The sequence below is a fragment of the Sinocyclocheilus rhinocerous genome, unplaced genomic scaffold (genome assembly GCF_001515625.1).
Source record: "Sinocyclocheilus rhinocerous isolate Xijiao unplaced genomic scaffold, SAMN03320098_v1.1 scaffold53, whole genome shotgun sequence".
Taxonomy (NCBI): Eukaryota; Metazoa; Chordata; class Actinopteri; order Cypriniformes; family Cyprinidae; genus Sinocyclocheilus; species Sinocyclocheilus rhinocerous.
Window position 1 is genome coordinate 1,228,366 of NW_015645538.1, and position 13,860 is coordinate 1,242,225.

Below are 13,860 nucleotides of genomic sequence, written 5' to 3' on the forward strand. Positions count from 1 at the left end.
CCCCTAATATATATATATATATATATATATATATATATATATATATATATATATTCAGTTGTTGTATCTGCCCCCTTTGACTGTGTGAATTTTTATTATGAGTTTCTGTGCACCACTGATAAATAAAAAAATATCATATTATTCAACAATCTAAAGCAATACCACAGCCATACAGAATAGCTTATAGATTTCTTTACCTGATGAATGCAAGAGACAGGACGTAATCAGAGTTGACGGCTATGAGCCAGTCGCAGTCCTTGCTGTGCGGGTATGGATGAGGGAAGTTGGGTGACAGAATAAACCCAGAGGAACCGGTGAGATTGCCCCCACACGGAGCTGGGAAAACACAGAGGACTCAAATCAGCAGCATATGGGCGTTAGTAACACATGAGGAGAATCTCTTATTAAAACACGCGGCTTGAACATCTGTGCGAACCAGGAGTCCAGAGAAAGAGTGCTGGAGTGAACATGCAGAGACAGAGATATTGAGAAAATGTTAAGCTCTGAGGAACCGGGCCATGTAAAGCGCTCATATCTTATATATGAGAATGAGAACTACACCAAGAGGGAAAGGTTATTTAGAATATGAAAGGATAAGATAAAAATCCTGTACCCTCACTTTCCTGCTTCCAAAATGAAGTATCTTTTGAAAGAAAGAGACAATCCGTATCTCGTAACTTGATATTCATTCATTTGGGCACACTTTCATGTCACAGAGATGATAAGGAATCTCAATGGTGTCGGGTCCCTCAGTTTGTGTACAGCTCTTGAGAATGGGCTGATAAAAACGGCCTAATTTTAGAGCACTTTTTAGACACAAGTTCTGTTGTCAACATTTAAAGCAATATGTACCAATTAACTCTTAGATGAATATGCATTATGAAAATGAGTAAAACAATACTTTTATGTATGAGGCTTTGTCTAATGTTTACAGATCAGCATATAGCATACAGTGTACAAATACAAGACACTATCATGCCTTTTTCAAAGCATCAGGGACACAAATCACATTTTTGAGTAAACTGTTTGATACTGTATGTTTATTAAACTATTATTTATCATAAAACTAACCCACCAGGAAAAGTAGCTAGTTTTAAACACATATATCTGTATCAGAGGTCTTTTGACTGCATCTAACAATTAAAATGATATAACAATTAACATCCTAATTTAGAGATAACTTGTTGAATCAGTTTTCAGTTCATTACAGTAAAAAGTCCTTGACACCTTGAGTGTCATGAAAGGCACCTAAAAATAAAAATGAATGAATGAATGGACTAAAATATGAAAGTTTAGTTGTGTCACACATGATTTTTGCTCATCACAATCCTTAAAAATTGTGAGACAAAGTAAAAATCTTTTTTTTTTTTTACTAAAAAATGCAGGAAAATTAACTCTAAATAAACTATAATTTACACAAACCAACATTTGGTCCCAAACTAGCCTGCTACCCATCCTGACATTTTTAATCCATCTATTTAATTGTAACGTTTGTTTAATATAATTTAATAACTTCAATAAAACGATCACACAAATGTTACATGCACTGTTACATTTGTGTAGCTGTGGTAAAGCCTGTATAATTCTAAAGCCAAATACTCATTCTGACAGATTCATTCATTTAATTAAATTCCAATATAAACCCTTACCTATACAGACAGGAGGGCTTGGTTGCCAATAGTAGCGGTTCTCCACTTGTATGCAAGTAATCTTCACATCTCCCTGCAGTTCATACCCAGGGTCACACTGAAAGGTCACAGTGTCTCCAGGCTCCCGACCATCTCCATTACGACTGCCGTTCATAGGCACTCCTGGATCCCTGCAGGCAGTGGCCACTGAACCTGTAATCACATTCAAACCAATTAACAGTCAATTAGCACCTTATGAGCAGTTACTGTATGCTGTCAATCGAAATACAGGGCTCCAATCAAGAACTCCAGAAAAAAATAAATCAACTCACTTGAGAACTCTATGGCAAATCCAGACTTGCTGATGTAGAAGTCAGTCTCGAACTGAATGGTAACCATGTTGAGGGTGCTGTGGATGTTCTCCGGCAGCAGAGAGCCGCTCACCTCCCTCAAAGACATCTCATTCTCTGGAGGCCCGTCCCATACCCTCAGGATGTCGTGGGACGCTTCGGTGTCGAAGGCTAGAAACTGCAGGCTGTTAATATAAAAATAAACACATGGAGATGTATCCAGTCATACAAGTCATGCTTCATTAGATGCACAATGTACAGTGATAGAAACAAAGGATTGTCTGACATACAACAGATGTGCCATTCATTATTGTTCCAATGCATAAAATAAAAAACATGCATGAGTTATTATAGCTAACTAAACCTAATACACTTTTGATACTTGAAATTAAATATGTATTAACTGGAAAAAACCCTTAAACTTATTTTATTTCAGCTAGTTGCTGAGGCAATATTGCTTATTTTCATTTAGTTTAACTTGATGTACTAAAATAACAAATTACAACTGAAATAAAAAATAATAAAAACTGTATAAACCGTATAACTGTAAAAACTGTAAAAACAAAAATAAACACAAGAAAAGACAAAACACAGCAAAATTAATACAACTAGTAAAATTAAAATGAAAAGACAAAATATAAATACAGTATAAAAACTAATTCAAACATTACTCTCAATAATACTAAAATGCCAAATGTAAAGTGTTCCATATTTACATCACTCAGCTGATTATTCCATATTTACTGTGAATTCAGTAGATAAGAGAGTTTGATTTGGTAGAAATGAATGTTCAAAATTCTTTGCAGAGTCGTGATAAATCACAGAGGTAGTGTCAGACAATCATATCGCAAATATTATGCTCCAGGTTTCAATAATTGAGGAGAACGATCACATCTCCTTTTTGAGCGGCAGTCCTTGATAACAATTTAGCAATCTGGTCTGATCGAGACATCAGCCGCAAATGAACAAATAATGACCGAGTATGCGATTTCAAAAAGCTTTTGCTGCTGAGAGAATTGGAAAGAGGAAAAATGATTGGGTTGTAGTGCAACATTAAAAGTGCAACAGCGTTTTAAGCTTTATAATGAGTTTGGCCGTGCAGGTGGTAAACAAAGAGATTTTACGAGGTACCATCAGCTCATCTGATGTCTCCTTTTCTCTCTGTACATCAATGGCCAGATCTGCCATTAGAGGTTTATTAATAGATAAAGACCTCTAGTCTCAGCTGAATTCGCTGGCTGCATTCTTATGGGCTCGTAATGTTCCAATCGCTAATTCTAGAGGAAGACGGACAGCAGATGGACAGTTGGAAGCGAATACTTATCAGCACCTGATGATGTTGCCCGAATCCACCTCGACGACCCAGGTACAGCGCAGATTGTTGTCATAGGGGAATGGATAACCTGGCGACAAAATGCGTCCTGATGTCTCCCCTTTAAAACGTCCACCGCATTCAGCTGGGAAAACAGAAAGGACAAAACGGGGTGGGAGGAAGAGACAGAAAGAGAATTGAGAAGAATTAAACAGTGGTGAGTTTATGCATACTCTCACACTTGTACAAACACATCATGGCCCCTGAAGATTTGCAGGCGAGCGCTGAAATAATTAGGGGTGCCTGGCAAACAAGCACAACACGAGTGGGGCAGTCTGAGAATAAAAAGCAGTGTAGATCAATAAAGCACCTTGAGGTTTTCAGACATCTAAACACTGTGCAAAAAAGTTTCTGGATCGTACAGAACAACAAATTATTTATTTATTAAAAAAAAGATGTTTGTAAAAACAAAGAGGGGAATTAGAGGGGAACTACTGAAGCTGAAAAATTCAGTTTTAGCTTTTAGTCTGCACTGAACCAGTTACCCCTCCCAGCATCCTAGTATAGGTCGTATTTTATTTTATATGATCAATATATATTGATAAAGCCTGTAACTCAGCCAATTACAGTCAGCAATGTGTCATGTATTGAGGCTTGGTTTTAACTGTGGTGGGAAACAGTCCCATTAGACTACACATACTTATGTTACTTCTAATAAAATTTGAAGAATTAAATGTGCTGTAAACATACACATTTAGATGTGTGATTCCATCTTAACCATCTTCATTGTCTGGCTTCTTAAAGCTTATTTAAAAAAAAAACAAAAACAAAAAAAAAACTTTTAGGCATGTTTTTCGTACTAAAATACTCAAATGTTTCTCTTCATTTTGACACATTTCTGACTATATCAGTGTTGGAGATCACTGTAAATGGCAATTTTAACTTTAATTATAGCTGACTGTATATTTATTTCATTTATAATCATCATTAATCAACATGATGTTGACCTCCTGTAACAAACAATTCTGAAAATATCAAAATCCGTCAGAAAAAAAAAATTACATTTGAGAAGTAATGCTAATAAAAAATGTATATCTTTTGTCTATAACTGTACTGGAATGAACAGTTATGCAGAAAAACAAATTATGCATACCCCTTAACAATTTTACCATTAATCATTATCACCATTTTTTATATATTTTTTTAAATATTAAAAAAAATATTATAAGGGGATACGTCATCTGCCGGAACGCCACGCTCTTGTGTATGCATGTACGACAGTTAGCGGAAGCTAGAGATTACAGTTACGAAAGTTTTAAATATAGATATATTTTTTGTACAAAAAAAGCATCGATTCGCTTCAGAAGGCCTTCATTAACCCCCTGGAGCCATGTGGAACATTTTTTATGTTGGATTTATGCACTTTTATTGGACATCAAATCATCAAAATCAACACCATTCACTGCTATTATAAAGTTTGGAAGAGCCAGGACATTTTTTAATATAACTCAGATTGTATTCATATGAAGGAAGATTGTCATATACACCTAGGATGGCTTGAGGGTGAGTAAATCATTGGGTCATTTTCATTTTTGGGTGAACAATCCCTTTAAATATACAGTATATTTTAAGGTAAATTCACACTGCACCAACTTATTTATGAAATGTGTATATTTAGGATTAATGAAACACTAGCTATGGAATTAGAATATCATTTCCATCACAGAATGAATGGTGGTTTGAGATGAGGGACAGTTCAAGGGTGAAAAAATGCCAGAATTTATCTGTGAAGTGTGTATATTTAGTAGACAACTTAAAGTTTGAGTTGTATTTTGCATTATATCGAGTTTGAAGTGTATTTTAAGGAAGTTTAATATTTAAAAGTCCACAGAGTCAAAAGTCCCCATAGTTGAAGATACACCCAACAATGGTGGCTTCGACTGGAACTGTTTCACCTCGTCTTGTTTCACCACTCCTCTATTCTCCTCGAACTCCCTATAAGCAGACAAGGTGATTTGTCAGCTTCAAGTCAGAGCATCAATCAAATGAACAAATGAGCCTGACGTCCATTTTGATGCCTCCTGATGGCATTCAGACTAGCCACTTTAGCCCTCTGTACTCTGTTCATTATTAGTCGGCTTTCACAAGCAATTTATTAGGAAACTTTAATTGCAGGCACTCTCTTTTCCCCTCAGATCCCTTTTCTATCTTCCCCTATCCTGTCTTTCCCATTCTCCCTCTTGTAAAAAATTGCAGGGGCCGGGAGGAACCGTTTCGAGAGAGACATGCACCGTTTCTTAATGATTCCCTTTTCAGCAATTCCTGTCACTGAGCCTCATTTGCATAAACCATCTACATGACAAACAATGGACGCACAGCTCAATGAAGCCTGAATAACAGGGTTCAGATTGCGACTTGATTAATCTGAACATTAGAGTGTTTTTTAGACATCCGGAATAGAGGCAGCTTCCAAACGTTTTCCTTCCCAGCTTCTCGCTAAACCAACATCCTGCCATGTTCATCGCTCATCAGGGCAGCGTCTCAATCACGTGTCATTGGACGGTTAGCAGCGCTCAATCACCCCTGATTGGCTGCTCACGCGTTGAAAATCAATGCAGGAAGATTAGGAGTTGAAGGGGCCTCTGGTTTGAGGCTGAAAATTCGTATGTCCTCTCTTAGCGCAATTATGACAACATGACTTGTCGAGCCGTCCCATGCTAGGTGTGTTTATGACTGCGCATTTCAGCCCGCAGATTATGGCACTGCTGTTGAGAGGAATGCTGATTTAGCAATGCGGTGGTGTAGCTTCCTCTGGAGAAACGGGTGAATTGGAGTGTCTCATTCACACCCTTTACCTGTGAACCTGAATGAAAAAATATAAAAATAGTTAAATATTTCATCTGTAATATAAATAAAGGATACTTCTTCTCACTATTTTGATATATCTCACTTTTGCTAAAGGTCACATCAAATGACCCGCACATTTCGCTTGTCAAAGGAAGTGAAATATCCTCCACATTATTAAATATGTATTATTAATGCTGGCAGATAAGCCTGAAAAATATCAGCCTGAAACTTCAAGGCTGATTAGTATTTTGCAAGCCTACCATCGGTTTTGACATAGAAATGAGACGAATGCGAGTAAAAACAACATGCTCTGCGTTTAACACAGGAAAGTCACTGTGTTGTATCTACGTCTGCCGCGCGGAAGCAATTTGGACGAGCGCTTTGAGTCTAATCAGACCTCATTAAAACTAAATCTAATAGTGAGCAAATCTGATCTGGGGTCAGTAGACATACCAATATCCAACTCATTGGAGGCTAAATCCCCATAATCACCATTCATCAGGAAAATGAAGGAAGTAATAGCGGCACACTGTCCTATCTCAACCCCTCATGCGCTACGCTTGATGAAGAATCATCTCCATAGCTCAACCGGGACCCCCTGCATCAGCTACAAAATTAACAACCTGCACCGTTAATCGCAGATGGTGCGAGGGGCTTCCACCATCGCTAATTTTGTGAAGAAACATTTGCCGTTTGTATTCATTTAAGAAGGATTTACTTTAAAAGGTTAAAGGCAGCATAATGTGGCATTTTAAGATCTCTAATGTGCTTTTTCTTGTGCAAAATATGAGCAATATTGCTACTTTGCTAGCCACAGAAATTGGGAGGGGCTTATACTGCAGCCCTGGATAATTATGACAAATGGCTGAGAGCAACACTGAGCTCAGTTATGATAACCAGAAGGAGAGATCAGGCTGGAATGATGCACACTCTCCAATACCGAAGTTCAAATGTGGTTTCTATGACAACAAAAAATCTCCATGCGCTAAAAGGACATGAAGCGATCATTAATGTTCTAATAAGAATATGTACCATTCTGTAGTTCATGAATTTGCCTTTTGCATTAAGTAATATAGTTCTTGAATTTTTCAAATGTCAAAAGTAAACACTAATCACACACACATACAAAAAACAATACAATACATTAATTGACAATTACTGATCTTATAATGTCATCTTGTACATTTTACATATTAATTGGGTCACACTTTATTTCAAGGTCCAGTTCTCACTATTAAAGGGATAGTTCACTCAAAAATGAAAATTGGGACTCTCGTTAACGTGTGGCGGAGACTGTCACGAAAGAAAATAAATAGTTGAATAAAGTTCTTATTTTTGTTTTCTTTGCACACAAAAAGTATTCTCGTAGCTTCATAAAATTAAGGTTGAACCACTGATGTCACATGGACTATTTTAACAATGTCCTTTCTACAGTACCTTTCTGGGCCTTGAATGTGGTAGATCCATTGCTGTCTATGCAGGGTCAGAAAGCTCTAGGATTTCATCAAAAATATCTTATAATTTGTGTTCCGAAGATGAAAGAAGGTCTTACGGGTTTGGAACGTAAGTAATTAATGACAGAAATTTCATTTTTGGGTGAACTATCCCTTTCACTAACTATTAACTATGAAGTTTGCCTTAAACTCCTAATTTGCTACTTATAAATAGTAAGGTAATTGTTAAGTTTGGGTATGGGATTAAGATTAAGGGATCTAAAATATGGTCATGTAGGCACTAATATATTAATATATGCAGGCATTAGCATTATTAAATGCTCAATAAGTACTAATAAACAGCCAATATGCTAATAATATGCATGCTAGTTAATAGTGAGAATTCAAATAAAGTGTTACTAATAATTGTAATTTTTTAATATGTTAATTTATATATTAATTATGTTGTTCCTTTAACCTACAACATTCATATATTTGCACTTTTTTTGCTTTTTGACCCCTTGATTCCTAATGCTACATTAAGCTCTGGTTGTGAATGAATGGACCAATATATTGTACTGAGTCACTGTTAACGGTAATGATCCTTTGTAACTTCTATGTAAGTTCCTTTTGTTTACAGTCTGTTTACACTTTCAGTCCTGGTGCATTATTAAATTCATAACCACATACAGGGTGGTGATAGTGGGGTACATTTACATTAGTCTATATTTGTACTAGAACATTCATATTGGATATTAATTAACAGATATTCGAAATCAAAAGATAATAATCAAAAGATATTTGAAAAGAGCTTCACAGTCTGATAACCTGAATTAACAGCTCATTCTTTTTTTCCTTATAATATAATTTCAACGTACAGTCTGCTGGACATTATATTGCAAAATAACCCAGAGTGATCAGGACCAACGCAAAGAGTCGGATTAGAGGGAAGAAAGTGTAAGGTCGATTCATGAGGTAACCTGCATATAAGCACACCATGCAAAACATCATAACATATGCAAGTTCCGTCCATTGTACAACATCAAATATACATTTTACTCTGGCTTTTCTGGCTTTACCAGACTACTAGGATGCAAATAGTAGTGCTGTTACAAATAAATCACTTGCATTCTTTCAGTAGAATCATAAGACTGCTAAATTTACTGACGTGGAAAGGCTTTTATCATCCTAGATTCATGAACTAGTGACTTTGTATTTTCAAACAATAGTCAAAGCTGAGAGAATTCAAAGACTGTACTTATTCTGATTATACTCATCTATGACTGTGACCCTGCTTCATAGTACACTAATAAATTACTGCACATCCTTTCTACATAGTTTGAGCCGCTGAAGTCTTACCGATGCAGGAAGGAAGAGGATTATCCCAGGCCCGCCTCTCTCCCGTCATGCATTTGAGCACGCCGCTGCCGTGCAGTGTGTATCCGGGGTCACACTTGTAGGTGATGGTGCTGCCAGAGAAGTGGCCCTGGTCGTTGACCTTGAAGCCAAACTGGGGCACCCCAGGGTCTTCACAGTGAGACAGCTCAAAACCTGAAAGATATTATGGCTGTTAGCTTACTGATGGCTGTTTGACTCCAGACAATGTAAATATTTTCTTAAGAATAGTGCTTTTATTGTACTTTTTATGTCATTTATTAAACATCCCCCCATAAACCTGTCAAAAATGACAAAAATTGAGCACTATGATAAGTTTAGTTAGACTAGATTCAGAATAAGACTGAGAACAAATCATACTGCATTCAGCTTTATGAGGTCATTACAGCGATGATTGCTGAAATTTTCCTTTGCCTGATATTTTCATGCTGCTCTGTGGCAAAGCTGTAAAAGTTTGCCATTAATGTGATCATTAACGGCAACAATTTGAACTTAAGATCCTACTGGGCTGGTAGGCAGAGACGGTCCCTTGCTAAGCAGGCAGAACAATTAAGATTAAGTGCTTGGTTAATTTGGAGCCATAATCAGAACCAGACACAGAGCACAGACCCTCTCACTGTGCGACACATCCTGTTATTAATTGTATAGCTATGACTCATTATCATTAAACAGCCAGTACTCAGAAATAGCCGAAAACACATGGCAGCTCAGTCAGTATATCACATAATTTTAATTACTAATTTTTCAAAGTTTCTTTTTATAGTAACCTTCATTAACAAGTTATTAAACACTAGCATGTTATGATTTCTGCAAGTTGTTAAGTACAGATAAACACAACAGCACTTAGCATCAACTGTAGGTGGAGGCAACAACTTCACTAAAATATTACACCCGGCTTTGATTGCTAGTTGATTACAGGTCGTGGTTTCACAGCACGCTTGGGTTGAGATTAGGACTCAGCCAAATAAACATTGCTATTTTAATCAGCTACATTCTCCCCCCTGTCCTGGATCAGGTCTCTAAATTACAACATCTAGATACCGGAGGTGGCCCGGCTTCTCTGGCTCTCTCTGACCTTTATTATACACTCAAATGGCTAATCCTTCAGGGGGAATGGAATCGTAGACAGACAGGGATTTAGTCGATTTCAAATGAGATAGCCCACCAGCAGGTTAATACTTTACCCCCCACTGGAACTAAAACCTTGTTGAATTCCACACTGTGAGCACAATAGCATTAAAGCGCACCGAATTCAGACCAAGTGCCTGCACAACTCTGGCTCTGGGCCAATAAAGCCAAGGTCAGTGGAGACACAGTCATGTTTCTACTGGTCCACTTCCTGATAATCCCTTTGAACTGACCAAAAGCTGATTGTTTCAGGTGTTCTCATGCTTTTGTTACGTCCTTCCTGTGTAAGAAAAAGCTTTTCCTAGCTACTGGTTATTGAGTTCTGAGGAAATCAAATCTTTTGGAATCGAGCAATAGTACAAAGTGATGCAATTACATTTAGTAAATAATCCCTCCTAATATTTCTAGATTGCAGATTTGACTGAATGCAATATAAGTATCATATGATTATATGCACATTTTCATTTGTTGAATGAAAATATTTTGAGTTCATGAATCATTGATAGTTATGTTATTCACATTAAAGCCTTGTTTATGCTTCAAAATGATAGAAAATATCAGCAAGAAGCAACACTGAGAAGTAACAGTTTGCTGAACTTTACATTTCCTGGCATTGCTGTATGTGTCTGGCTCTAAACATTTACATTTTAATGGTTAACATTTTAAACCACAGAGTGTGTTTACTTTAACATGATCTGAGATCAAACAATATTTAAATGTTAAAAAATTAATATATTTTAACACTGTATAAAATACATTTTTAAACGTTTTTTGCTTTTTTATATTAGTGTAATGGTTGTAAATTTTAACGAATTACATTTAAAATGTAGTGAACAAACTCATATTTATGTAAACATTTCTATACATGAACAACTGATCAGTTATATCAGCTATTATTCTTTTAATTGATTTTAAAATGCACATAAAAATGCTTCAACCAAATCTATGACCTTGTGTGTGCCACAGATATGAGAACTGTGCAGAAATGCATCAGACAATACACAGAAACATATGCATTCAAGAGGACAAGGCCAAACATTAAAATACCACACATTGCTCACAGCCCACCACAGAACATCCATAGAAAATGTATGAACTGCAATTAAGAACAAATTCATCCAACTAATGCTCCATTATCAGCAAATGTATGGCCTGATAGCACAGAACTATGAAAAATGGTTTAGCAATAACATGTTTCCTTGCATCTTATATGTTTTGCTCACACTATCATCAAGAAAAACATAAAGTGGCTCACTAATGGGCAATGTGGCAATATGCAAGATATGTTGATAATATAGAAGTAGAGATGCACCGATCGACCGGCCAGGGACCAGAATTTGCCGGTTTTCCGCATGATCGACTCAGACCCGTGACCGGCCGGTCAGTCTGCCAATTCTGAGCCGGTGTACCGACGAAACATGCTACCTATCAGATTGTGCTACCAGAGCGGGTAGCACAAATCGTCAGAACACCGATCTGTTTTGATGTCACACTTACGGAGACTGATAATAGGCTTGTTTGAGATGCGCCTCGCCTCATCTGAAATGAAGGCGAGAGTAGGCGGCTGCAGTGAGGGGAGGAGTGAAATAAGCGCAGGCAAGACGGACAGTTCTGAGCTCTCGAAGTGGAGCAGATACCTACGAGATCAAAGGCAGATATCGCATTATTCTCACTCATGTGCTGTGCTGCTGATAAACATGATATAATTTCAGTTCTGTTGCTTTTATATGAAAATAAATATGATGAACAAGACACTCAAAGTGCTTGCTATTTAATTCCATACGAAATGTGTATTTAGCATCCATTTTACTTTAATACAAACAGGTATTTTAGATTTTTATAGAAATATGACAGCAATCACATATCTCACACAACAGCGCAGTCGGTGGAGAGCAACTGCGCTCGACTGCACAATCCGACACAGCCGCCTCGCCGTCGCGAGAGTTTTTTGGCACACGTCAGCATGACATCAGAGCAAGTCGGACGTAACTCGGACACTTTTCTAACCGGCATGCATCTCGCGGTGATCACCTGTGATCGGTTCTGCGCAGATTTTGCTCATCTCAAACAAGCCTAATGTATTTATGTCGTGCCTGATGAGTCTCGCGCAGTCTGAGTGAGTGTGTGAGAGAGACTCGCGCAGAAATAAAAACAAAAGAGCGCAAAAGCACTCACAGAAAGTTATGGTTGCATACCATGTATTAAAAAAGTAGAAATTTATAATATGATTTAGGTATGCTACATTGCACGACCAAAATGTTTCAACACGATTGCAGTGTGATTTTACACAATAGTAGTTCAATAAACAAGAAGTTAAGTGACTTACATTTTAGACACAATATTGACAGTTTTTGCTCAATTTCGCTAATGAAACTAGTTCCAATCAAAGCCACAGCTGAACTGTTTTGTGTCTCCGAGTAACACAGCGGTGTTTAGTTACTGAATGAATCCACGTTTTTGAACGAATCAAGTGAGTCAATGATTCAGTAACCCATTCATAAAGACAGCAGTCTGAATGAATCAGTCGTTTGAACGAATCTGTTGAATAAAGGACTAAATGACTCACTCATTCAAAAAGTCATTTGCTGCCACCTACTGGTTTGGTTTCATATTTAAAGCTATCATTGCATTTTTCCCAACATTTATTATTTGTATTTTTAAAAAAATATTTTAAACATTAATCTTATAAAATTCTTTATGCATTAGAAACTGTGCAGTGTAAATGCATTTATGGCACCTCAGCTTAATCAAACAGTCTGTGTAAATGCATCTAATGCCACTTCAGATGCAGCTTCTGTATTTCCTGCAGTGGAAAGATGGTTTATTGATACTGATTTCATTTGAATGGAAACAGCTCTACAGTTTCTTATAATTCTAACTCAATTAATTGAAACATTGTAAGAATTTGATGTGAAAGATGACACATTTAAAAGGTTAGTGAAAAAATGACAATTTAAGAAACATAGCGGGAAATGACATCTGCTTTGTTATATACAGCAACTCCTTTTCAGTTAATTGTTATTTCTACCTCTTTTCTAGTCACAGAGCAATTTATTTTGAGAGTTGTTTAAGTGAGAGAACATCTGTAACTTTGTCCGGAGTGGTGGAATTGTAATGTTTAATATTTTTTTTATTATGTAAATATATATTTTTTGCATTAAAAATAGCATCGATTTTTGTTTGTATGTGCTGTCAATTATAGATTTTAGAAAGAAAATCGGAATCCGCGTATCGGCAGGTCACACTTACAAAAAAATCGGAAATCAGAATCGGCCAAGAAAATGTCAATCGGTGCATCTCTTATATAGAAGCCATCATCCACTATCACTTGCCTGTAGGAAACACTCCATTGGTCAAAATAGAGCAATAACATTCCATCTACTGCCTTCTTCCTGTCAATCGTCTGCAATGTGAGTGACTCTTATGAGAAAGGTGCTCTTTATTAAGATGGGCACTTTATTTGGTGTGAATAGCGTTTCTTTATTACTAAGGTCAAGCCCTTGTGTGCAGAGGTGTGTGCAGTGTATAGGGACAATGTAATAACTTACTGGAATAGACCAGTTTAAAGCCTTCCCCAGTTGCCTCCGCATCACTGTAGAACTCCAGCCAAAGGCGATTGGAGGTGCTGATGAGGGTCAGACCCAGCATAGATGAACCGGTGAAGGCCCCCAGCATGTGAGCCGCGTTGTCTTTACCATCATAGATCTGGAAGGCAGTAAGATCAAATGTAGATCACAAATAACAGCAAGATAAAAAGAAAATGCTGC

At 37.0% G+C, this 13,860-nt stretch overlaps 1 protein-coding gene across 1 annotated transcript in view; it reads right to left on the reverse strand.

The window, feature by feature from the left end:
- The window catches only part of LOC107706218 (CUB and sushi domain-containing protein 3-like), a 406,816-nt gene that overhangs the window by 113,610 nt on the left and 279,346 nt on the right, over positions 1–13,860 (reverse strand). Inside the window, 6 exon segments of the mRNA XM_016509850.1 lie at positions 198–336; positions 1,650–1,841; positions 1,961–2,163; positions 3,309–3,435; positions 8,930–9,121; positions 13,642–13,798. Of these exon segments, the coding sequence (XP_016365336.1) occupies positions 198–336; positions 1,650–1,841; positions 1,961–2,163; positions 3,309–3,435; positions 8,930–9,121; positions 13,642–13,798 (1,010 nt within the window).